We start from the raw sequence: 25,237 nt of genomic DNA on the forward strand, positions 1-25,237 counted from the left end.
CTGAAATGTAGATTAATTTCTATAGTATTTTCATTCTTATGTTGTTATGTTCGAACCATGGAAAACTAACATCACCTTAATTATTTACCTTTGTCTATTCTGTAAATAAGCTATAAATATATATGTGTACATATGTTCATATAATTCTTGTGTGTATATTGGTGGTTGATGCTGCCAGACATGTAAAATATTCCATATTTATTTTTAAAGGAATTTTATTTTTATCTCTATTTTCTATGTTTTGTTGAAAATGTACAGAAAGACATAATTTTCTGTGTTATTTTATATCCTGCTGCTTTGATAAAGTTATACATTTTTGCTTCAATTAATTTTAGTTGCAATTCTAGGGTTCTCTATCTTAACACGTCATCTACAAAAAGTGAGGGATTTCCTTTTAGCCTATGCTTATTCTCTCAATTTCTTTTTCTTGTCTTATTACTATAGTTAGCATTTCTAGAACTAAAAGTAGTATCAGTTGGACATTGAGTATATATCACAAGTCCAAAATATACTTTGTCTTAAAAATTGGTAATAAACACCTCATTCCTATGAACTTTGTTCACTTTGTCAAGAAAGTAATACCTCATTAAGGAGACACAAAAAGGTCCATTATCTTTATGGGCAGAAGATTTAATAAGGGAAGTTCAGAGTTATTCCATCTTTGGGATTTGAAGATTTGGGGGTGGTCATATCAAGGAAGGAAAAGACACTCCCTGTGTGTAACAGGACATTGTAAACCAAGTCATAGGGACACATTTTTGTTCCAGATGTTGTAGCTTCTTGGTAGCCAGCATAGTTTCAACTTATTTATTTTATTTTGCTCAATAACTATTTGTTGAATCACTGGCATACCATATGTGTTTACTGGGTGCCAATGATATAACTAAGGTAAATCTTCAGGATAGGAAAGGATCTGAGGCATGTGAGGAGAGGTAGGAAGAATGTGAGATAAAAAGTGTTGCCCTATAAATGTGTTTTTGATGGGGAATTTCCAAAGCAATGAGATTAGAAATCCATTGTATTTGAGTATTTGAGATATTACACTACAAATAGTCAGTGATCATAGAGTCCTCTTCCTGACTTCAGAGTGTTTAGAGAGATCTGTAATTAACAGCTACCCAAGTCATCCAGCTTCCTATGCTAATCATCCAGCACCTACAGTCAGTCCACTGTCACTGCATGCCTCATGTCAATCAGTCAGTCAGTTCAGTTCTTTTCTGTTATGTCCAACTCTTCATGACCTAATTTGAGTTTTCTTGGCAAAGATACTGGCATGGCTTGCCATTTCCTTCTTCAGCTCATTTTACAGATGATGAACTGAGGCAAACATGGTTAAGGGACTTGCATAGTCGCACATCTGACACTGACAGAAGTATCAGATGCTGGATTTGAACTCATGAAGATGAGTCTTGCTGATTACAAGCCCAGTGCTCTATCCAATGTGCCACTTAGTCACATTGGGAGACAATGTATGATTGCCTTAAAAGTCTTCCTCCTAAGCTGATTTACAACATTTATTTTGTGCTTATATGTCCTTTCACCCAGTTCTGCCTACTCATTAATGTTTTCTCTAATTTTCCTATGGAAAAATAATACAGAGGAGAAAATGAAATGTTTAGAGACAAAAATATAGTGTAATTTACCTCCAGAATCCCTGACCTACAGAATTGCAGAGTTGTAAGGGATACCAGTGGCAATCAAACTATCTATGCCTAGCAAAGTATTTGAATTACAGTATAACTTTCAAGGCATCATCTATCCTTTGCTTCAGAAATCCAATGAAGTTAGCTGTGTGACCCTGGGCAAGTCACTTAAACCTCATTGCCCTGCAAAAAAAAAAAAAAGAAAGAAAGAAAGAAAGAAAAAGAAATACAATGAAGTAAAACAGTTTTTTTTTTCAGATAGACCTTTAATTATTATTGTATGTATTCCCCTCCACCAAAAGCCTCATTTTGGGGGAACTTCTAGCCATTTCTTCTATTTTGGCCTTCTGGGGACAGGCTGAATAAGTTAAATTTCCCCTATCCATGTTATATTCTTTCAAATAATTGTAACACAGTGGATATCTAGATACCATTAAGTCTGAGGCCACAGGGACATTCTGACTATTCAAGGGGAGAACAGTTGCACCTTATCTCTGGGTACCCCACACCTTCCTTCTGAGACTTTGATGCACAAAGCAAGAAGCTGGATGATTTGATGGGATTGATAAGGTATCAAGGAGAGTATTTAGAGTTGGTGAGACAATGTATATGCCTCACCCAGACATTTTCCTCCCCCAAGCCTCTCTTTCTACTGTTGTAGTTGGGGTAGAAGGAGTAGTTCCTATTAACTGCCCACCTCCAAGTTTTTTTTTCTTTTCTTCTCATGAGGAAAAGAACCTAAAAACATAAAAGCTAACTGTGCTTCTGCACCTGGCAGTGCAAGCCACCCCAACAAACTGCTCCATCATTTGCTTACTATCCTTTCATTACTACCATTTTATTCTCTCCTTTATATAGAAAAATCTAGGACCCACTCACCCTTGTATGATTGGTGTACAGGTAGAGATTTGGTGAAAGTCTTAGGTCTTTGGAGGAGACACTTTCTCCCTTTTTATCATTTTATCAGACCTTTAATTTTTTTCAAATTACATGTAAAGATAGTTTTCAACATTCACTTTTGTAAGATTTTGAGTTCCTAATTTTTCTCCCACCCTCCCTTCCCTTCCTCCTCCCAAAGCCAGCAAGCAATCTGATATAGGTTATACATTACAATCGTGTTAAATGTATTTCCAAATTAATCATGTTCTAAGAGAAGACTCAGAACAAAAGGGAAAAAAAACACAAGAAAGAAGAAACAACAACAACAACAAAGCAACAAAATCGAAAATTGTACGCGTCAATCTGCATTCAGACTCCATAGTTCTTTTTTCTGTGTGCAGAGAGCAGTTTCTTTCATGAGTCTTTTGACATTGTCTTGGATCATTGTATTGCTGAGAAGAGTTAAGTCTATCACAGTTGATCATCACACAATGTTGTTGATACTGTGTACGATGTTCTCTTGGTCCTGCTCATTTCACTCAGCATCAATTCATGTAAGTTTTTCCAGGTTTTTCTGAAATGTACCTGCTTATCATTTGTTACAGCACAATAATATTCCCTTACATTCACATACCACAACTTGTTTAGCCATTCCCCAATTGATGCACCTCAATTTTTAATTGTTACCACAAAAAGAGCAACTATAAATATTTTTGTATATATTCGTCCTTTCTCTTTTTTATGATCTCTTTGGGATATAAACCTAGTAGTAGTATTGCTGGGTCAAAGGATATACACAGCTTTATAGCCTTTTAGGCAGGGTTCCAAATTGCTCTCCAGAATGGTTGGATCAGTTCATAGCTCCACCAACAATGCATTAGTGTTCCAATTTTACCACATCTCCTCCAATATTTATCATTTTTTTGGTCTTAATACACATTCCCTTTTTTAAAAAAAATTATTTTATTTTAAATTTATGGACTAAAACAAACATTTCCATAATAGTACAATAAAAAGAAGGTTGCACATGAAACTACAAATGTACTATGCATAACTTGCTACTCTTTTCAAATAAACAACAAAATTATCACGTGAATTTCTTTTTTTCACTTTTTTCTTCTCTTCTCTTCCACCCTAGAGATGACTACTATTAGACATAAATAGGCATATATATGTATATATATATATTATACAAAAATTATTCTATACATTTATTTATCAGTTCTTTCCCTGCATGCAGATAGCATCTTTCTTCATATGTCCTTTATAGTTAATTTGGGTAGATCTCACATTCCCTTTTTCAGAGCTACTGAACTACAGGGGAGGAGGAGGAAGAAACAAAGACTCCTATTCAGAAGTCAAAATCATAACAAAGGTACATTGAAATTGTGCTCCTAAACAAACACAAGTTTCTACAAATGGGAGGGTCTTCCACAAGCAAAGGTAGATGAGTAGATGAAGGACAAAAATGTAAATGTATCATGCCTTGACCAGGGGTTCCTAATTTCCTTTGGTTTGGCTTTTAGTAAATCTTCCTGTATACTTTATCTAGGATGAAAGGACCAAAAATGTAGAGTTGACTAAGCATAGGGCTTTTCCCATATTTCTAGCTAAAAATCATTTTTTCTGGAATTAGAGGACCTGGGTTTGCCTCTGACATGATTCATATGAACCTGATAAGTCATTTAACCTCACTGGGCCTCAATTTCCCAATGTACAAAATGAGGGAACTGGACTATATCTCCTCTCAAGGCCCTTCTAACCTTTAGATTTATGATCCTATGTAATCTTGGGATTTGCCATCTACAGAGTGGGCCAAAAGTTACAAAAGGGTTTCAATATTTAATAACTCCTTTATTTTTTGTTTTAACTTTACAATACCATAACATCATATACAGTATATATAGGAAATGAATTTGTTATATGTACAAAATCAAATCTCACAAATGGCAAAAAATAAAGAAAAATAATTTCTAAAAAGTTATTAAAACATTGTGACTTTTGGTCCACCCTAATATATGCTATAAGGAATAAAATAAGACGGTTAATTTACATCAGATACTATTTAACAAATATTGCCCATATTCCCTCAACATGGTTATTCATGTTCCGATTTGGAAGCCCTGGCCTAGGCCTAGAGGCAAACCAAAGGGAGGGGGGCAGGGAATTTATACTATCTCTTTTTTTTTCCATTTACACTATCTCTTAAAATTGGGTTTTCACCCTTTAGACAAGTGAGTTCCATGGGACAGTGCTTAAAATAGGGGTTCTTAAACTTTTTGTTTGTCCTTTTGTTTTGTTTTGGTTTTTTTGTGGGGCAATGAGGGTTAAGCGACTTGCCCAGGTCAGACAACTAGTAAGTGTCAAGTGTCTGAAGTTGGATTTGAACTCAGGTCCTCCTGAATCTAGGGCTGGTGCTTTAACCACTGCATCACCTAGTTGCCCCTAAACTTTTTAATATTATAGACCCCTTTGGTATAAAATAAAATGCGTAGGATTATAAAGGAAACCAATGATATTGAGATAGAGTTATCAAACTTTTAATTAAAGTTTGCTGACCCAAGCCTCAAATGGAAATACATTCCTCTCCACCCCCAACTTGTTGGGGGGCACAGGGCAAAGGGCATTCCAACTGGCAACTATCCTGGTTAGGTCTTAAAAATGAAGATTCCCATACTGATGTCAGCACTGGCCAGTCTGATACATTCATCTAAAATATGTGTAAAGGTCAACTATTATCAAGGACCTCATTTTGCAACTGTGTGAGGCCCAGAGAAATTAATTGACTTGCCCAAGATCACACCAGTAGGATTCTGACCACAGATGCACTGCTTTTCCCACTTGGCACATAGTGCTCCCCGTTCCTGGATCTGTCACCAATTTTCTGTGTTACTTTGGACAAGTCATTTCCCCTCTTAACCTCTGTTTCTTGATCTGTCAAACAATCCAGAAATTAACAGGAATGTCTACTCATTTCTTTTGTTTGATTTGTGTGAGGATGAGAAGGCAGCTTGGGAGGGATCCCAGGCTAAAGCAAAGATTGGCCAGCTCAGCCTGGGTGGGGCCCTAGTCAGGCCCCTTGGAATGAGTGCTTTGTGCTTTATGCACTCTGAGCTGAGTGTTGGTCAGACAGTAAGAGAGGAGCACTTGGGACAGCTCCCACCTCAGCGCGGAAACATGGTTTCCTTCTCATCTCTCTCCGTGCAGCTGGAGCGGCACCTGCAGACATTGGCTGTGATTCTATGGATCTTGAGTTTCCTAGTCTTGAGTAAGGAAGTCCTGACACGACTCTGTGTCTGTTGCTGTTTGTGTGTGTGTGTGTGTGTGTGTGTGTGTGTGTGTGTGTGTCCTGTGTCTGTCTCTGTTTCTGTCTCTTTCTCCCTGATTCCCACCTTCCTAACCTTGAGGGGGGCCCCTCCCTTTTCTCTTCCAGGGTCCCAGGGGAAAAGGGGATGGAGATGGGAGGAGTAGCAAAGGAGGGGCCAGTATTGGAAATCAATGTGAGGGTCCTTCTGCCTAGAGTCCTTTCCCTCTACCTCCCTCCTAATGATGCAAAAGGAGAGGAGGAAAGCCTGGGACAGTAAAAGAATAAAGAAATGTATAGTCCTGGCTTTGTCACTCGCTACGCGTGTGATCTTAGACAAGGCACCTATCCCCTCCTGGCCTCAGTTTTCTTCTCAGTAAAATCAGGTAATTGGGCTAGATGATCCCTAAGGTACCTACTAGCCCTGAAGGTTGAAGGGCTTCAGAGGAAGATCAATTAAATGTTGAAGGAAGACTGTGTAGCCTGATCATGAAAGAGAGGAGACAGTATGGTAGAGAGTGGCGATCCTCCTCCCAGTTAATTTCTTCCTCTAGATTTTGGAGGTGATAAAGGGGAGGGAAGGAAAAGGAAAGAAGAGGAAGAAAGGAAAGTCCATTTAGCACAGTATCCCAGGGATGTGTCCTTGATCCCTGTTGGGGTTCAGCATTTTTATCAATGACTTAGTTAGAGACAGAAGTGGCATGTTTGTCCAATCTGAAAGTGGCTCAAAGCTAGGCAGATTCAAAGCCAACTAATAAGTTGGCTGATAGGATGTCAAGAGATCATGCTAGGTTGTAATAATGGAATGAATCCTAGAAGATGAAAATCAAAAGAGGAAGTATAAAATTCTGTATCTGACAGAAAGAATAAGGGACAGGGAAAACAGAGCTAGACAGAAGCTCGAGAAAGGTCTGAGGGCTTCAGTGAGACAACCAGACCAATAGGAGGAAATGGTGGGATGTGGTAGAGAAAACAGATAATATAATCTTCAGTTACCTTAAGGGAGCCATAGTGCCCAGGTCTGGTGCTTGTCCCATTATACCCTTCACTAGTCAGACTACATTTGGAGAATATTATGTTCACTTCTGGGCACCACATTTTAGGAAAGACATTGACAAGTTGGAGTGTCCAGAGGAGAGTGGCCAATTGGGTAGAAATAATGCCCTAGAAGGATCAGTGAAGGAGCTGAAGATATTTATCATGAAGAGAAGACTTAGGAGGCATATAAAAAGTAAAGTATTTGAAGAGTTGTCAAAGAGGAATTTGTTTTGTCCTGTTTGGCTCTGGAGAGCAAAAGTAGGATCAGAGAATGGGAGTGGCCAAAAGGCAGATTTTGAATTGATGCAAGAAACTCCTAACAATTGCCCTGTACTGGAACCCAAAGCTCTGGGAAGGTTGTGGTTTCCCTGTCACTGAAGGTCTTCAGTTGGAAGATGAGTGACCGCCTTCTGGGAGAGACTCTTTAGTTATAGGTTGGACTAGCTGAATTCTTTTTCAGGGTTGAGATTTTATATTCCATGAGTTCTGTTACTCAGCCCATCTCTATTTCCTCGGGCCCTGGGATCACAGAATATAAGAGTTTGTGGGGATCCAGAGTACATCCAGTGCAACCCCTGCCTGAAGAGTAATCTCTTCTATAATGTCCCTGACAAGTGGCCATCCAGCCTATGCTTGAATACTTCTAGTGAGGGGGAGCTCATTACCTTCCAAGTCAGTGCTTTCCATCTGGGGACAGATCTGATTTCTTAAAGCTAGTATGGTAGAATGGAAGGAGGAATGAATCTGGAGTCAGGAGAGATGGAGGTTCGAATGTTGTCTTTAGTACCCAGTGTGAGAGTATAGGGAAGTTCCTATACCTCTCTAAAGCTCAGTTTTCTTATCTGTACAATCAGGGTGATGGCATAAATGCCTATAGCACTTACCATATAGGGTTGTCGTGAGAGTCAAATGAAATAAAGTGTGTAACTTTGTACATTTTAAAGCACCATCTAGATGTCAGCTCTTATTCTAGTCCTAGGGACTAGAATGTTGGACTTGGAATCAGAATGACCTGGTTTTCAGTCCTGTTTCTTCTACTAGTTTTGTAAGGTTGGGCAACTCATTTTTACTTTTCCAAGGTCTCAATTTTCTCATCTGTAAAATGGAATAATAATCTCTAGATCTTAACTCATAAGGTGATCATGAGCCTCAAATGAGATAATGTGAATGAACTCAATTATTATTACTGCTATTATGTGCAAGCTAGATTTTCCTTATCTTAAACTGAAAACTGTCTGTCACCAAGGATTCTGTGACCTCATTCTTCCAAACTTCTGCCTCCTGGCATAGAAACTTGAGCCTCTTTTTTTCCTGTACTTTTCTCCGTTATTCTCTTTTTTCATTCTTTCAAGAATCACTTTGTTCTCCCTGATTAGAAGGGTATATATTGAAGTGTTCCTCTGCCAACTTGATCCTTCTTCTGTAGGTGAGAGACCAGTCTAGAATTTGGGATCCAGAGCTATTCCTTGGCACTTGAAGGAAGAGGAACAAAGGAGGAGAAAGAGGAAATGAAGAATGGGGGAAAGGAAGAGGAAAAAGAAGGAAGAAAGGGAGATGGGGAAGAAAGAAGAGGAAATGGAGGAGAAGCAAGAAAAAGAGATGAGGGGGAAGGAAAAAGGAGGATGCAATGGATATGGAATAGAAAGAAGAGGAGAGAGAGGAAGAAGAAAGAAGAGGAGGAAATGGAGGAAGAGGAAATAGAGAAGTAGGAAGAGGAAAGAAAGGAATAAGGAAAATAAAAAAGAAAGGAAAGGAACAAGAAAAGGAGAAAGAAGGGGAGGAAGAAGTAGAGAAGAAAGAGAAGGAAAAGAGGAGGAGGTGGAGGAGGTGGAGGAAGCAGGAAGAAAGGAGAATCTAAAATGTAAAAAGGAAAATGTGCCTGGCATATAGTAGACACTTAAATACTTATTGATTGATTGATTGATTGACTCAGGTTTCCACAATCCAGTCTCCATCCCTCCCAAAGGCCCTGGTGTTATTGGGGAAAAGGACAAAGAGAAGGAAGAGGAGGAAGAGGAGGGGGGGGAGGGGAGAATCCTTTAATGGTACTCAGCAGTGAGGCAAGAGGCAGCATCAGAAATCAAGCTGCTTGAGGCATGTAAAGAAAAGTCCTTGAAGGGACTATGTGGTGGGAAAAGTGGTGACAGAAAAGTACTTGCCAAGTTGGAGAGGAGAGTTGTAGAGAAAACAAAGCAGGAATTTGTGGGCTTAAAAGGAAAGATTTTTCTGCTCAAAAATCTTCAGTGATTCCCTATTACCTACTGAGAAAAGTCCAAATTCCTCTGCCTGCTGTCAGGGGCCTCTTCACTCTAGTGTCACCTACCTTTCCAGTCTTGTCTTTTACACCTCCACTCAATCTGTGCTCTGACAAATCTGAACAAATTCTTTGCCAGTGCTGCCCTTTGCTTCCGCTTCTTAATAGCATCCCCATTTGTTCCCTGTGTCTGGAATGTCCTCTCTATTCATCTTTAAGAGCGCAGCTCAGATTTGACCTCCTCCATGAACTCTTCCTTGATTTCCTTCCTTATATCAGCAACAATCTTCCTCCTGTGTCTTACACACCAAATTATTTTGCACCTCTCTGATGAATTTGTGTACCTTATCACATAATGTAATTAATTATGTGTGTGTGATATTGCCTATTGACTGAGCTCCACAGGAAAAAAGGATGGTGTCTCACTCAAATTTTGTAGCTCCCCTAGAACAGTACTCGGCATATAGTAGGTACTTGATCAATGTTTGTGAGTTGGCTTATTAAAGAACTCTCAGGATCAGCTAAATTTGTTTTATATCTCACCCCTAATGTCAAAATCATTCTATGAAAACAATTGGATCACTTAGGAAACTAGGAAATAGACTAAAGAGAGGAAAGTACACTTGGGAGAGACAGAGGGAAATAACTTATCTCAGTGAACTACAAGATAAACCTTTGATTGTCAATTTTGAGCCTACAAAGTTTCATATATATGTATTATGTATATCTATCTTTAGATATGTTTATTATACACATATATAGATGTAGAAAAATATCTATCTAGATATCTATATATACGTGTTGTAACTATATCTCTATAGACATATGTATATATGTACAATTTGGAATGTACACATAGCTATATGTAGATAAATCTATAGATGTAGATATATGTAGAGCTATCTCACTATGGATATATCTACATCTATATATTTTGATGTTGTTGTTCAGTCATTTCAGTTATGTCTGACTCTTTGTGACTGCATTTGGGGTTTTCTTGACATAGATACTGGAGTGGTTTGTCATTTCCTTCTACATTTTTGTCTGTCTCTTTGTCTCTGTCTCTCTTTGTGTACACACATATACATATCTCTGGAATATAAATTCTGAGCTGGGGGAGACATTAGAACATAGAATACCAGATTTAAGAGGGATCTTAGAGCATAGACTATCAGAGCTGGGAAGGACCTTAGAACATAGAATGAAAGAGCTGGAAGTGATCTTAGAACATAGAATGTCAAAGTTTGGAGGGACTTTAGAACAGAGAATCTAAGACCTGGAGAGGATCTTGGAACATAGAGACATATTTATTCTAGTGTGCCTTCTCATCCAGTGCATGGATCTCCTCCCTAACCTCCATCCTGCATATAGATCTCCAGTAACAAGAAGATCATTAACCATAAAATGCAGTCTGACCCATGTTTGGATGCATATTTGGAGCTAGGCACTCTACCCTGAGTCTCCCTGCTGACTGCATTGCATCTGTCCTTTTCCCAGGCCAGGTCTGCACAGTGATCTTTGTTAGCCTCTTCTTCACCCGCTTTTGGCTCCTCAGCGTCCTATACTCAGCCTGGTGGTACCTGGATAGAGATACCCCAAGGAAAGGTGGGAGGCAATCCAAGACCACGAAGCAATGGCGCATATGGAAGTACATGGCAGACTACTTTCCCATCTCGGTAAGTGGGCTCAATGGGGAGTTGGGAAGAGATGAGTTATTGCCATAAGAAACTCCATGGCATGGTAGAAAGAGCCCTGAATTCAAGGCAAGAGCAGGAAGGGACCTTTGAAATCAGGTTTTAGTCCCCACTTCTGGCCAATGCAAGGATCCAGCCTCTGCTTAAAGATCTCCAGGGACAAGGAGCTCACTACCAAAATAGCAACATATCCCCAGAAAGCTTTGACAGTCTTGAACACCTGGGTTTAAGTCCCACCTGACACACTTTCTAGCTGTGTGATACTGGTACCGTCTCTTCACTTCCCTCACAGGACTGTGAGGAAAGCACTTTGTAAATCCTTAAGAAACCCCCTAAGTGAGTTAATATTATATTGGGGGAAAGGGGGACCTGGGTCCTAGTTCTAGCTCTGCCATGAGGTACTCCCTCCCCTGCGTCTAAGTTTTATTTCTTTTCTTTTTCTTTTTCTTTTTTTTTTGGTGGGGCAACTGGGGTTAAGCGACTTGCCCAGGGTCACACAGCTAGTAAGTGTTAAGTGTCTGAGGCCGGATTTGAACTCAGGTCCTCCTGACTCCAGGGCCGGTGCTCTATCCACTGCGCCACCTAGCTGCCCCCTAAGTTTTATTTCTTACAAAAAAGAAGACCCTTTCAGCTGTGATCTCCGATGATGTTAAATGCTTGTTAATATAAACACAAAATTAAATAATGTTTAAAAGGTCATTGGTAACTTTTGAAAGGGCAGTCTAAGTTGAATGATAAGGGTAGAAGTCAGATTGTAGAGTTTAGAAAAGAATGAGAGGAGAGAGATGTGGGAGGATTGCCTAATGTTGACATCTTTCTCAGAGTTTAGGCTGGAAGGAAAAAGAGATATAGGATAGTAGCTAGCAGGGATGGTCAGATGAAGTGAGGGCTATTTGAGGATGGGGTGCTTGTGGGCATGTTCATGGGCAGCAGAGAAGCAGCCAGTAGAGAGGGAAGGACTGAATGTTCTCAAGAGAGAAGGAACAATATCCTAGAAAAGATGAGAGGGCAGATGAAAACATGCAGTGGTCCACACAGAAATGTGCATTCTTTAGCATCATTGCAACTGTTGAAACCTCCATTTCTGACATTAAAATGTAAAATGTACATGATGTAAATATCAATGTAAAATGATAAAGGTAGACTAGATCAGAGGTTCTTCACCCTTTTGTGTATCTTGGACCCCTTTCGCGATCTAGTGAAGTCTAGGGACCCCTTCAAAATGTTGTGTTATTCAAATGCATAAAGGAAAATACATAGGATTAAAAAAGAAACCAATTTTATCGAAATACAGTTATCGAAACATTTTTCAAAGCAAGTTCATGGCCCCCAGCTTAAATTCTGTTCCTCCTCTAAGACTGTGACTTCAATGGAACTGTGATTGAGATGATATGTGTAATCCTTCCAAGATGGTGTCCATAGTCCATCCATGCTACTCTCATCTTGTCTGACTCTAGTACACCTTCACCCATAAATCCTGCAGTGGGAGCCTTCCTCTACTTCTCTTGACATTGCACAGACCCAGGTGGAGTCTGGGTGCTGTCTTTCTCTTATCTTTCACTCTCACTCCATGACTGACCACCCTACCTTCTTTCCTGGTTCTGTCTGGTTCAGATGACATTCTTTTTTTTTTTTAGTTTAGAATTTTTTCCCAAACTACATGTAAAAACAAATTTTATCATCAATTTTTAAAACTTTGTGTTCCAAATTCTCTTCCTCCCTCCCTCCCTCCCCACCCCCCCTTTAAGAACTCAAGCAATTCAATATGAGTTATACCTGTGTAGTCATGTAAAACATTTCCACATTAGTCAGGTTGTGAAAGAAAACAGACCAAAAAAACTTTAGAAAAAGGAATTAACAAAAAAAATTATGCTTCAATCTGTATTCAGATACCATCAGTTCTTTCTCTTTCGATGGATTGCACTTTTCATAAGTCCTTCAGAGTTGTCTTGGACCATTGTATTGCTGAAAATAACTATGTCGTGCACAGCAGATCATCTTACAAAATTGCTGTTATTTTGTATACGGTACATTTCACTTTGCATCAGCTCATGTAAGTCTTTCCAGGTTTTTCTGAGAGCATCCTGCTCATCAATTTTTTTAATAGTAAATTACATTTATATAATACTTTAAAGAGAGAGTTCCTTACAATCAACTCATGAGGTTGATTATTGCAATAACAGTAATAGAAAACATTTATATAGTACCTTATACCTGACAAAGAATTTTCTTCACAATAGCCCAGCAAAGTAGGTAAGCACACATTTTATAATCATCATCATCAGATGACATTCTTTGCTACTTCCCTTGCCCAGTTCTTGGCTGGTAATATGGCATAGCCTCCTCATTCCCAAGGTGTTCCTCTCCAGTGGCTTTAGTGCTTTGGAGACAGAGGTAGCCCATGCCCCACAGTCATGAAGTTTGAAAGTCATGCTTAGAATCCCACAGGTGATAGAGCTGGGATTTGAACATCCATCAGGGTTTGTTCTCTTTAGATGAGGAACTAGGTTTCCCTCGTAAGACCAGGATAGGAGTCATGCCTGGGGACCCCTACCTATTGAAGGATGGCCAGAAGTAAAGACCAAGCACCCTCTGAGCTAATCCTGAAAGCCTTTAGGATACAAGATTCCAGGACATCCTCAGAGCAGCCAGTGAGAGTCTCAGAACTGTGCGCAGTTCAGGGAGCAGTGAGTACTACATAATGGCCAGCAGAGGGCGCGTGTGTACCGCATTTAGCTTTGCCTGGGACTCCAGCCTCTGGGAGAGCGCTTCAGAGGCTGGTATTGTGGGGTGCATTTAGGTGGGGAGGAAACCTGGCAAAATTCTCGTTCCTTTGATTTTCTTCTGCTGACCTTTGGAGTGAATCTCTGAGAAGAAGTAAAGGGAGAAGGAGCATATGAGAGATGGCATTTTTTCCCCATCTGCCCATGACACATATTGCACAAGTCACACTTCATTTCTGTCTGCCTCAGTTTCCTCAACTCTAAAATGGGGATAATAATACCACCTACTTCCTGGGGTTGTTGTGAGCATCAAATTAGGATCAAATATTTGGAGAGTAGTTTGCAAACCTTAAAACACCATACAAATGCTAGCTGCTGTTATTGTTGCTATGACAAAGCATTTTATCTAAGATCATAGATTTAAAGCTAGAAGGGACATCAGAGGTCCTCATACTCTTTCATTTGATTTTCACATTTATCCCATGAGTTGTCAATTTTAGAAGTGAGGAAACTGAGAACTAGAATGATAGCACCTCTGTGAAGTGGGTTGGGATAGGAAAGGTCCTGAGATTCCCTGAGAGACCTTTAGGGAATCTGTCTGAGCTTGTTTCTTTTCTTTTTTTGGGGGGGGGGTGAGGCAATTAGGGTTAAGTGACTTGCCCAGGGTCACACAGCTAGTAAGTGCCAAGTGTCTGAGCCCGGATTTGAACTCAGGTCTTCCTGAATCCAGGGTCGGTGCTTTATCCACTGAGCCACCTAGCTGCCCCTGAGCTTGTTTCTTTAAAGAATATCTTATTGGGGCAGCTAGGTGGCTCAGGGTCACACAGCTAGTAAGTGTCAAGTATCTGAGGCCGGATTTGAACTCAGGTCCTCCTGAATCCGGGGCCAGTGCTTTATCCACTGTGCCTCCTAGCTGCCCCTTCTCTCATTCACTTTTTTGGAGAGATTCAGCACCGTGGATTCATTTTATTTTCTGCTTTGCTAATTATTTCTTCTGTATAGGCCGTATGTTCTGAAGTGTGTTCTTTTCTTACTTGTCTTCTGTTTCCCATTTCTCTTTTGAACTATTCTGGATGATCTTGTGTTCTATGCTTTCTTGGAATCCCATAAAGTTCTATGTAAAGCCAGAGCTGGCAAAAGATTAAAATATCAAATAGTGTCCCAGTATCTGACCATGAAGGGTTCAGAGTAAACAATGACTCTCTGATTTGGGGTGCTTTGAGAGAGTGGGACCTAGTTTAGGTCATCTAATCTAAAAATCAGGCCAAGAGATTGCTGCTTTATGAGGAAATTGATGGTGTAGGATGCCAAGGATAGATATGTTAAATATATCATGGGAACTAAACAATATCAGCATTGGATATATAGCTATAAACACACATTTTAATCCTATTTATAATAAGGTTTTAATTCTTTTAACTGAAAAATGAATATTTGCATTTTCTAAAGATGTAGATGTTTTATTGCTTTGCATTTTGCTCTTTCTGATAATGAATTTGTAAAAGTTAAAGACTTTTTTGTATTTTTAATTTTATTATACATTTTTTTTTTTACTGGGCAATGGGGGTTAAGTGACTTGCCCAGGGTCACACAGTTAGTATGTGTCAAGTGTCTGAGGCCGGATTTGAACTCAGGTACTCCTGAATCCAGGGCTGGTGCTTCATCCGCTGCGCCACCTAGCTGCCCCCAATTTTATTATACTCTTGTAGAATTTGAATGTCTGAATGGAATTGTTGTAATGTTGAAAGTATTATGTTCTGTACCCTTTTGTTGTTGCTTAGTCGTCCAGTCATGTCTAACTCTTTGCGACCTCCTGGATGATACTGTCCATGGAGTTTTCTTGGCAGAGATGCTGGAGTAGATACTGCCATTTCCTTCTCCAGTATCTCCTTCAGAGTTCCCTAACCTAGGGACCACACCAGACAGAAGAAAGCCCAAGGGGATTACACAGGCAGAACCCATCCCCCTTCTTTTCTCCCCTCATACACACACACACACACACACACACACACACACACACACACACACACACACACACACATACACACAACATACCCACCCACCACACTAGACTAGGAAGACATTGCTGCTTTTTGCAATGGGATGGGTGACATATAGGGATGGAGTGCATTAGCAGAGTATCTTTAGCAGGAGGGGAATCCCTGAAAGAGTTCCAGAAACAAGCTCATGGGCCAGTTTTTGGAGCCTCCCATAGTCTGGGGGCCGGTGGAGGAGGACGGTCCAGTGAGCTCTGATGCTATTTCATGAGGTTGTTATCTTGTTGGGCTGCTATATCCTGTGGATTCAGTTGTAATTGTTTTACCTCTGCCACATAATTCTTCTTTGGGAGGTTTTGAGAATTAGTGGGGCCTAAAGAAAATATCGATTCCTCTCTCTTGTTCATCATGTGAGTTGTCATCTCTGAGCCTAAGGCCCATCTCAAGGGGTGGCCTTATTACATAGGGTGACTTAGAATTATAGACTCTTGGAGACACCCTTGTGTAGTGGGACTTAGAGTCAAGGAACCTTGTTTCAAATCTTCCTTTTGCCATTTACTAATTGTAGGATCTTGGCCAAGTTACTTCCCCTGTTGGGCCTTAGTTTTATCCACTAAATAGTTGAGCTCCTGAACAGTTTTTCTCCCTGTGGTGTTGGAAGGGGAAAACTGGGGATAGCCTGAACTCCCTCTTTTGCACCCTAATTATAATGCCTGGAACTCTCTGTCTTTCTCCTTGTTTCTAATCCCTGGTTTCCCCAGCTTCCTTCATGTCCCAGATAAACTCTCGCTTTCCCCCTTTAATCTTTTTTTTTTGGCAGGGCAATGAGGGTTAAGTGACTTGCCCAGGGTCACACAGCTAGTAAGTGTCAAGTGTCTGAGGCCAGATTTTAACTCGGGTCCTCCTGAATCCTGGGCCAGTGCTTCATCCACTGTACCACCTAGCTGCTCCTCCTCCTTTGATCTTAATTCCTCCCTTCTAAGACTTTTTCCAATTAATCCTATATATATGTATTGCTCATTCATAGATGTTGTCTCTCCACTGGACTGTAAACTCCCTGAGAGCAGGGGCTGTTATTGGCCTTTCTTTGTATCCTCAGCAATTAGCACAGTACCTGGTACATAGTAGGTGATTAATAAATGCTTGTTGACTTGACTCTACTGTCTTTATCATAGCCTGAAATTATAGATCTATTCCTTTGAGTTAAAGTATCAAAAGCTTTTTTTTAAAGTGCAGATCTTTTCTTTTTTTTTTTATAAGTGAGACAATTGGGGTCAAGTGACTTGCCCAGGGTCACACAGCTAGTAAGTGTTAAGTGTCTGAGGCCGGATTTGAACTCAGGTCCTCCTGACTCCAGGGCTGGTGCTCTATCCACTGTGCCACCTAGCTGCCCCTAAAGTGCAGATTTGAGGGACAGCTAGGTGGCGCAGTGGATAGAGCACCAGCCCTGGAGTCAGGAGGACCTGAGTTCAAATCCGGCCTCAGACACTTAACACTAGCTGGGCAAGTCATTTAACCCTAATTGCCTCACCCCCCCCCCCCAAAAAAAGTGTAGATTTGTCTGGGAAATGATAGACAAGAAGGTTATGCATGTATCATCCCTTCCCCTATGACAATTGGCTAAGAAGAAGGCCCTGATGAGACGATGGTTTAAGGTTTGGGAGATGGAGGAAGGAAAGTCTCCACTTGAAATGGGAACCCCCAAGCTGGGCCAGGACAGGTAGATGCAGGGAAGGGTGTGACTTCTTTAGTCTCAGTTTCTGGTTTGGGGCTTTATATGAGTCACACTTTGATCCCTCCTGTATTCTGGGATAGTGTGGGCTGGCCCTTCTTGGTCCTGGAGGTAGTGGCTAAAAATAGAGCACACTTTCTGTAGGAACTCCCAAATCTTGGCTCAGTGTACTGGTGGCTCAAACCGTGGCTCATTCTCTTTCTTCTGACAAAGTTCCGAACCTAGAGTTGGTGCCATCTCTTACTCTGAGGTCAGACCCTATTGGTAGCAGGTCTCCTGTAGGGCTACAGGTGTTTTGCTGTTCTGCTTCCTCTCTCCTGCTGTGGCTAGGTATGGACTCCCAGAGCTGTCTAGTTGCTATAATGCCTGGGCCTGGACACTGTGATGCCTGGGCAGAGGTCTGGCCCTATGTCTCCCTGTGCTTCCTATAGGGCTACCTGTACCCTGTAGTTCCTGAGCGACATGGACTTGTCTGGGCACTACACTGCCTGGTTCTAGTCCTATCTCCTTCTGTTCTACCTGGGCACTGCCTGGACACTGCACCCCTCCTACCTCTCTGACCACTCCTCCTCAGTCCCCTTTGCTAGATCCTCACCTAGCTAATTGTAGGTGTGCCGTAATCTGTCCCAGGCCCTTTCCTTTCCTCCCTCTAGACTACTTCCCTTGGTGATCTCATCAGTTCCCATGGTTTTAATGATCATCTTTGTGCTAATGATTCTCAAATCTACCTATCCTGCCCCAGCATCTCTGCTGACCTCCAGTCTCCCATTTCCAACTTTCAGACATCTCCAACTGGGTGTCCAGTAGACATCTTCAACTCAACATGTCCAAAGTAGAACTTATTATCTTTCCTTCTAAACTTTCCCCCCTTCTCTATTACTGTAAAGAGCAGTACCATCCTTTCAGTCCCTCAGACTCAAAATCTGGGAGTCATCCTGGACTCCTCACTATCTCTCATCCCTCCCCATATTGAATCTTTTGCCAAGGCCAGTTGATTTCACCTATGCGACATCTACCAAATATACCCCCTTCTCCCCTTTGATACTGCCACCACTCAGGACAGGTCCTCATCACCTTATCCCTGGACTATTGCAATAGACTGCTAGTGGGTCTGCCTACTGTAAGACTCTCCCTCCAATCCATCCTCCATTCAGCAACCAAAGTGATTTTCCTTAAAGGAAGGTCTGATCATGTCACACTGCCCACTCCCCCCAACCCTCAATACATTTCAATGGCTCCTTATTACTGGCCAGATCAAATACAAAATTCTCTGTTTGGCATTCAAAACCCTTCGTAACCCAGTCCCCTCCTACTTTTCCAGTCTTCCTACAGCTTAGTCCTCACCACACTCTTTGGTCCAATGGCACTCACATCCTGGCTGTTCCATGAAAAAGATGCTCCATTTCTCACTTCCAGGCATCTTCTCTGACTGTGCCCCATGCCTGGAATGCTCTCCCCCCTCACCTCTACCTTCTGTCTTTCCTGGATTCCTGCAAGTTCTAAGTAACATTCCATCTTCTACAGAAAGCCTCTCCCAATCACTCAGTTCTAGGACCTTCTCTCTGTTAGTCATTTTCTATTTATCCTGTATATAATTTGTCTATACATATTCACTTGCATGTTGTTTTTCCTTTTAGATTGTAAGCTCTTCCAGGGCAGGGGCTCTCTTTTGATAGTCTTTTTGTATCTTTTCATTTGTTCAGTAAACATTTATTAACTGCCTAGTATGACGGCACTGTGATAAATTGCTAGGGATACAAAAAAAGGCAAAAGACAGTCTTTGCCCTCAAAGTTTACAGTCTAATGGAGAGACAATATGCAAGTATCTCCAGCACTTAACACAAAGCTTGGCATGTAGTAGGCACTTAATGCATGTTTATTGACTGACTGATTACACAGCATGTTTCTCCTGCTGTGCTTTAAGCAGGTTGGACTGGGCACTGAGCTAGCTGCCTGACTGCTTTCTTCTGGCCCTCTCTGTTGCCATACCTCTAGAGGGACCACTTTCATGCAAGTTGCCTGGGCACAGGTCTCATCCTGCCTTCTGCACTGGGTGCCAATCTCTCTCTCTCTTCTGGTCTCATTTTCTGCCCTTGGGTCTGCCCTGCTGCTTGCCTCCATCCCTGCCCACCGTCTAATCCCTTTTCCACCTGACATCCCTTCAAAATGCTTGAAGATAACTAACTCCAGAGGCTCCCAAGTTTTCTCTTTTCTATCATAAATATATGTAAGTGGGGGCAGCTAGATGGCGCAGTGGATAGAGCACCGGCCCTGGGTTCAGGAGTACCTGAGTTCAAATCCGGCCTCAGACACTTAACACTTACTAGCTGTGTGACCCTGGGCAAGTCACTTAACCCCAATTGCCCCTCAAAAAAACAAAAACAAAAAACCAAATAAATAAATAAATAAATATATGTAAGTGTATATGATCATTATTATTTTTTTGCAGGGCAATTGGGGTTAAGTGACTTGCCCAGGGTCAGATTATTATTATTATTATTATTATTATTATTATTATTATTATTATTTAGCACTTTATACTTTACAAAGAATTCTCAAATACATTATCTTAGTTGATCCACAAAACAAGGAAGCAGGGATGTTAAATCCTTTTTATAGCTGAAAAACGAAAGCCCTTGCTTTACCCAAGGCTTCAAAGCACATCAGTGGTAAGGCCAAAACAAGACAGAGCACTGAGCCAAGCCTGCAGAGTTAGCTTCAGGTCCCCACTCTGCTGTTATTAGCTATGTGACCTTGAGTAAGTCCTATCCCCTCTCTGAACCTTAGCTGTGTCTCCTGTAAATAGGAGTACAAATGGATTAGGTGAGCTTCCAGCCCTGATTCCATGAAACCTTAGTCTATTGACTTCTGTCAAATGCTATCATCTCTCAAAGAAACAAAAATAGCAGCTACTTGAATCGTCAAAGCCAACTGGCTTCATTCCTTAACCTCAGCTCTCATTTGTCCTCCCCCCTCCCCCCCCCACCATCTCAGGGGACAAGCGACATCAGCAGAGTTTAGCTCCTGGTCAGTGGAGGAGAGCTCATTAATCTGTTCTTGTGCAGAGCCTTCCTGCCACACTGGGCGGAACATTTGTCAGAGCAGAGAACTTTCTGCTGTTGACATTCATCTTAGCTTATTCATTCTTTCCTCCCCCCCCTCCCACCTGCCTCAGCTGTCTCCCACCCACCTCAGTACCTCAAATAGGACCGAGGTAGAGGCACAGAGAATCCCCTGAGCTCACAGGTAAAGCGGGAGGATAGAATATCAGCCTGGATGCCCTGCAATTCAACAAGATTTAGTTCAATGAATGTTTATTAAAGACTCACTCTAGGCAGACCCCGGTGCTAGGATAGGGGAGTTTATCAAGTTAGTTAATGTTTTGTTGATTTGGGTAATCTTAATGGGTAATCTGTTAATCAGATCCATCATATTATTTTCAATTTTATCTATTTCTCCTCTAATTTTTGAATTCTTTCAACGTACCTGTTTTGAGATTAGTTTCTTTCCTTGTTTAAAAAATTTCATGCTAACTTTATTAGCTTACTTTCCTTTTATTTTTTTTACCATGTAGTTTCACAGCTATAAGTTTTCTTCTGAGGACTGCTTTGGTCACATCCCATTCATCAGTCACTTAAATCCAATTTATGATAGATGATACTCCAAGAAGAATTTAGGGAACATTGCTGGGATTATAAAGTTGTAGGCAAGAAAACTGTAGGGACATGGGAGGCATTTTCACCACTTTTGCTGAATGAAATCAGGAACCTCAAAGAGAAAAGTTTATTTGAATAATGAACAGCTAGCTGACTGTGCCTATGAATTGTGGAAAGAACTATTAGGAGAATAAATACCATAAAAGAGAGAGTGGTATACTTACTCAAGCAGTAGATTTCCTGAATACTGAAATAGATCAAAACAAATCAATAAATCCATGAGACAGCAAGCAATATTAGAACAAAATAAAAAAGATTAAAAATAATAAAAATCTAAGATACTTTTTTTTTTTTAGTGAGGCAATTGGGGTTAAGTGACTTGCCCAGGGTCACACAGCTAATAAGTGTTAAGTGTCTGAGGCCGGATTTGAACTCAGGTACTCCTGACTCCAGGGCCGGTGCTCTATCCACTGCGCCACCTAGCTGACCTAGGAAAAGGTCAAGGAGAGATAATTTAAGCATCATTAGACTACCTGAAAACCATGATTTAAAAATCCTAGAAATATATTTCAAGAAATCATAAATGAAAACTACCTAAATCTATCAGAGCCAGAGGGCAAAGTAGAGATAGAAAGAACCTATCAATCCCCTCCTGAAAGGAACCCCCTAAAAGAAAAGTCCTATAAATATCTTAACCAGAATTCAAAGCTCTTATGTCAAAGAAAAAAATGGATAACTGCAGTTACCCAGAAATAAGAAGTTCAAGTAGGAAGAGATAAGCGGTTCAATTATAATCAGGGTCAAACAAGACCTGGCACTTCTACTACAGACTAGAGGAGATCTTGGAATATAATATTCCAAAATAAAAGACTTAGGCATACAACCAGGAATAACTTACCCTGCAAAGCTGAATATAATCCTACAGGAGTAGGGTGGGGGGGATATATCTTTTTTTTAAAAAATTGGGGGGGGGATAGATGTTTAATGGAATAGAGAAGTTTTATGCCTCTCTGATGAGAATAAAAGACCTAGGTTGAGTAGGAATTATTGAAATCCAAACACAAGAGTCCAGAAAAAAGACTAGAAAGGCTTGAAGTTTCCCTTGTAAGTTCCAAATGTCTTTCAACTGTCAGATGTCAGATATGTGGCAAAGGAAATTTTCTCATTAGAGAAAGTGATCACTAGCAGGAGGATAGGCCCTTGTCTTGGTCTGGATTGATAGAAGACATGGAACAAAGCTGTTTCTATAGTGCAAACCTGAGGTAAATTCTGATTGCTTGTCTTAAGTACTATAAGTCCTTTAGTTCTTTAACATTCATTTTGTGTACAGGAAATAACTATCTGTCCCATAAGCATAAATGCACAAATCTAAGCCACTAACATTGTTAGAATTCCAACTCATCCTGATGTTGATAAATGCCTCTTCAATGGCGTTTTCCAAGTTCAGATTTTCATATGTCAGGTATTGTTAAAGTGGGATTCACCAGCCATGCTAGGGAATTCTGCAATGTGGAACACACTGGAATGGGGAAGGTACTAATTGCTCAAATGGTTGGTGTTTCCTCAGCTCATCAAGACAGCAGAATTGGACCCAACCCGGAACTACATTGCTGGCTTCCACCCTCATGGTGTTCTGGCTATTGGAGCCTTCACCAACTTCTGTACTGAGGGCACCAATTTTTCTTCTGTGTTTCCTGGGATACGTTCCCACCTGATGATGTTGACTTTTTGGTTACAGCTTCCTTTCTTCAGAGACTATATCATGAAGGGAGGCAAGTATTTCTCTCTACCCTACCTCCCCATCTTCATCCTACCTATATATGGTTTAGGGTGGGAGAAACAGTCATTAAAAGAAAGTAGCAAATAGGTCTTACCTCTCTACTACCAGGAAAGGGATCTGATAGGCAGCAAGAAAGATTGTGGTTAGAGAGAGACAGAGAGAGGGAGGGAGAGACAGACAAAGAGGGGGGGAGAGAGGAAGGCAGGGGGGAGGGAGGGAAGAAAAGAGAGAGAGAGAGAGAGAGAGAGAGAGAGAGAGAGAGAGAGAGAGAGAGAGAGAGAGAGAGAGAGAGAGAGAGAGAGATCTAGCAGAACGCTGGGTAATTGAAGTTCCTTATAACTTCTGTGGACTATAGTATGCTCCAAGCACTTTCACATTTTCCCCATGGGGTAGGTCATTCATGCAAGTATTCCCATTTTCCAAAGATGTGAAGTGAGGTTGAGAAAAAGTGGTCAAACAGTTAATCAGTGCTAGTACTGGGATTAGAACCTAGATCTCATGACTCCAAGTCCTTTGCTATTTCTACTTGATGATTTTTGCAGAATGAAGGAAACATCAGAAATTTATTACCATACTTGATTTTGGGACATACATTAACTCTCCTTTCCATCTGCTCTCCTCTGTATTGGCCAGCCTGGGCCCTGGGTAATACTGGAGTATGTTTGCATCTTCTTTCAGGGGACAGGAAGAGCTACACCCATTCCTACATGGACATTAGCATGATCCAAGACTTCCCCGTTTTCCTCTCTGTCTCTCCCTAGGGCTGGTATCATCAGACAAGGAGTGTGTCTCACACCTCATGAGCAAAGAGGAGGGAGGAAACTTGCTGGTAATTACAGTGGGAGGGGCCAAGGAGACCCTGGATGCCCATCCTGGAGACTATACATTGCTACTGAAGAATCGGAAAGGATTTGTTAAACTTGCCTTGATTCATGGGTAAGAGCGATCTTAGCAGGGTTCATTCTTGGGTTTTCAGCCACTCTAAGGCTAAAATTGATTATATTTTGATGTTTATATACTCAGTCCTATGTCAACATAGATTATATTTTTATGAAAAGAATGATTAATTTTCTTTTTTATTAAAAAAAATTGTTTAGTATTTTATTTTCCCCAATTACACGTAAAATAATCTTTGACATTCTTTTTTTTTTTTTTTTAGTGAGGCAATTGGGGTTAAGCGACTTGCCCAGGGTCACACAGCTAGTAAGTGTTAAGTGTCTGAGGCCGGATTTGAACTCAGGTACTCCTGATTCCAGGGCCGGTGCTCTATCCACTGCGCCACCTAGCTGCCCCGACATTCATTTTTAAAACTTTGAGTTCCAAATTCTCTCCCTTCCTCCATTCCCCCCCCACCCCCACATTGATTTGGCTTTTGTTTTGTTTTGTTTTGTTTTTGCAGGGCAATGAGGGTTAAGTGACTTGCCCAGAGTCACACAGCTAGTAAATGTCAAGTGTCTGAGGCTGGATTTGAACTCAGGTCCTCCTGAATCCAGCTCCAGTGCTTTATCCACTGTGCCACCTAGCTGCCCCTCCTCCCCCACATTGAGAAGGCAAGCAATTTGATATAGGTTATATATGTATAGTCATACAAAACATTTCCATATTAGTATGTAGTAAAAGAAAATAGAGACAAAAAAAACTCAAGAAAAATAAAGTAAAAAAAAAAGTATGCTCCAATCTGTATTCAGACAAAATAGCATTTTTCATCATAAGTCCTTCAGAATTGTGTTGGAATCCCCAAAAAGAAAAAAAGACTTAATTGTACAAAAATATTTATGACAGCTCTTTTTGTTGTGGCTAAGAATTGGAAATCAGAGGAATGCCCATCAACCGGGGAATGGCTGAACAAGTTGTAGTATATGATTGTGATAGAATATTTATTGTGCTATAAAATGACAAGCAAGATGATTTCAGAAAGGCCTGGGAAGACTTATATGAACTGATGTAAAGTGAACAGAACCAGGAGAACGTTGTACACAGTGACAGAAATATTATTTGATGAAGAACTGTGAATGACTTAACTATTCTCAACAATACAATGGTCCAAGACAATCCCAAAGGACTAAAGAAAGAACTGAAATTGATTGAACACAGACTGAAGCATGCTATTTTCCACTTTCTTCCATTTTTTTTTTTTGCAGGCAACAGGGGTAAAGTGACTTGCCCACGGTCACACAGCTAGTAAGTGTCAAGTGTCTGAGGCCAGATTTGAACTCAGGTACTCCTGAATCCAGGGCCGGTGCTTAACCACTGTGCCATCTAGCTGCCCCCACTTTCTTCCCTTTTTAAAGTGTTATTCAAGTTTTCTTGTACAAAATGACTAATATGGTAATGTTTTACATAATTGCACATGTATAACCTATATCTGATTGATTCCTGCCTCAGGGAGGGGGGAGGACAGGGATGGAAGGAAAGAGAATTTGGAACTTAAAATTTTATATAAAAGTGTTTATTATTAAAAAAAAAAAAGTTAGGGGGGCAGCTAGGTGGCGCAGTGGATAGAGCACCGGCCCTGGAGTCAGGAGGACCTGAGTTCA

The 25,237-nt window shown here is 40.8% G+C and overlaps 1 protein-coding gene across 1 annotated transcript in view; it reads left to right on the forward strand.

Annotated features, from left to right (window-relative positions):
- The first annotated feature begins 5,699 nt into the window (after window positions 1-5,699).
- The window catches only part of LOC122751364 (2-acylglycerol O-acyltransferase 2-like), a 28,229-nt gene continuing 8,691 nt past the window's right edge, over window positions 5,700-25,237 (forward strand). Inside the window, exons 1-4 of the mRNA XM_043998372.1 lie at window positions 5,700-5,790; window positions 10,616-10,794; window positions 22,488-22,692; window positions 23,462-23,636. Of these exons, the coding sequence (XP_043854307.1) occupies window positions 5,700-5,790; window positions 10,616-10,794; window positions 22,488-22,692; window positions 23,462-23,636 (650 nt within the window). The remainder of the gene's footprint in view (window positions 5,791-10,615; window positions 10,795-22,487; window positions 22,693-23,461; window positions 23,637-25,237) is intronic.

Source organism: Dromiciops gliroides, chromosome 3 (assembly GCF_019393635.1).
Source record: "Dromiciops gliroides isolate mDroGli1 chromosome 3, mDroGli1.pri, whole genome shotgun sequence".
In the NCBI taxonomy this organism is placed as follows: Eukaryota; Metazoa; Chordata; class Mammalia; order Microbiotheria; family Microbiotheriidae; genus Dromiciops; species Dromiciops gliroides.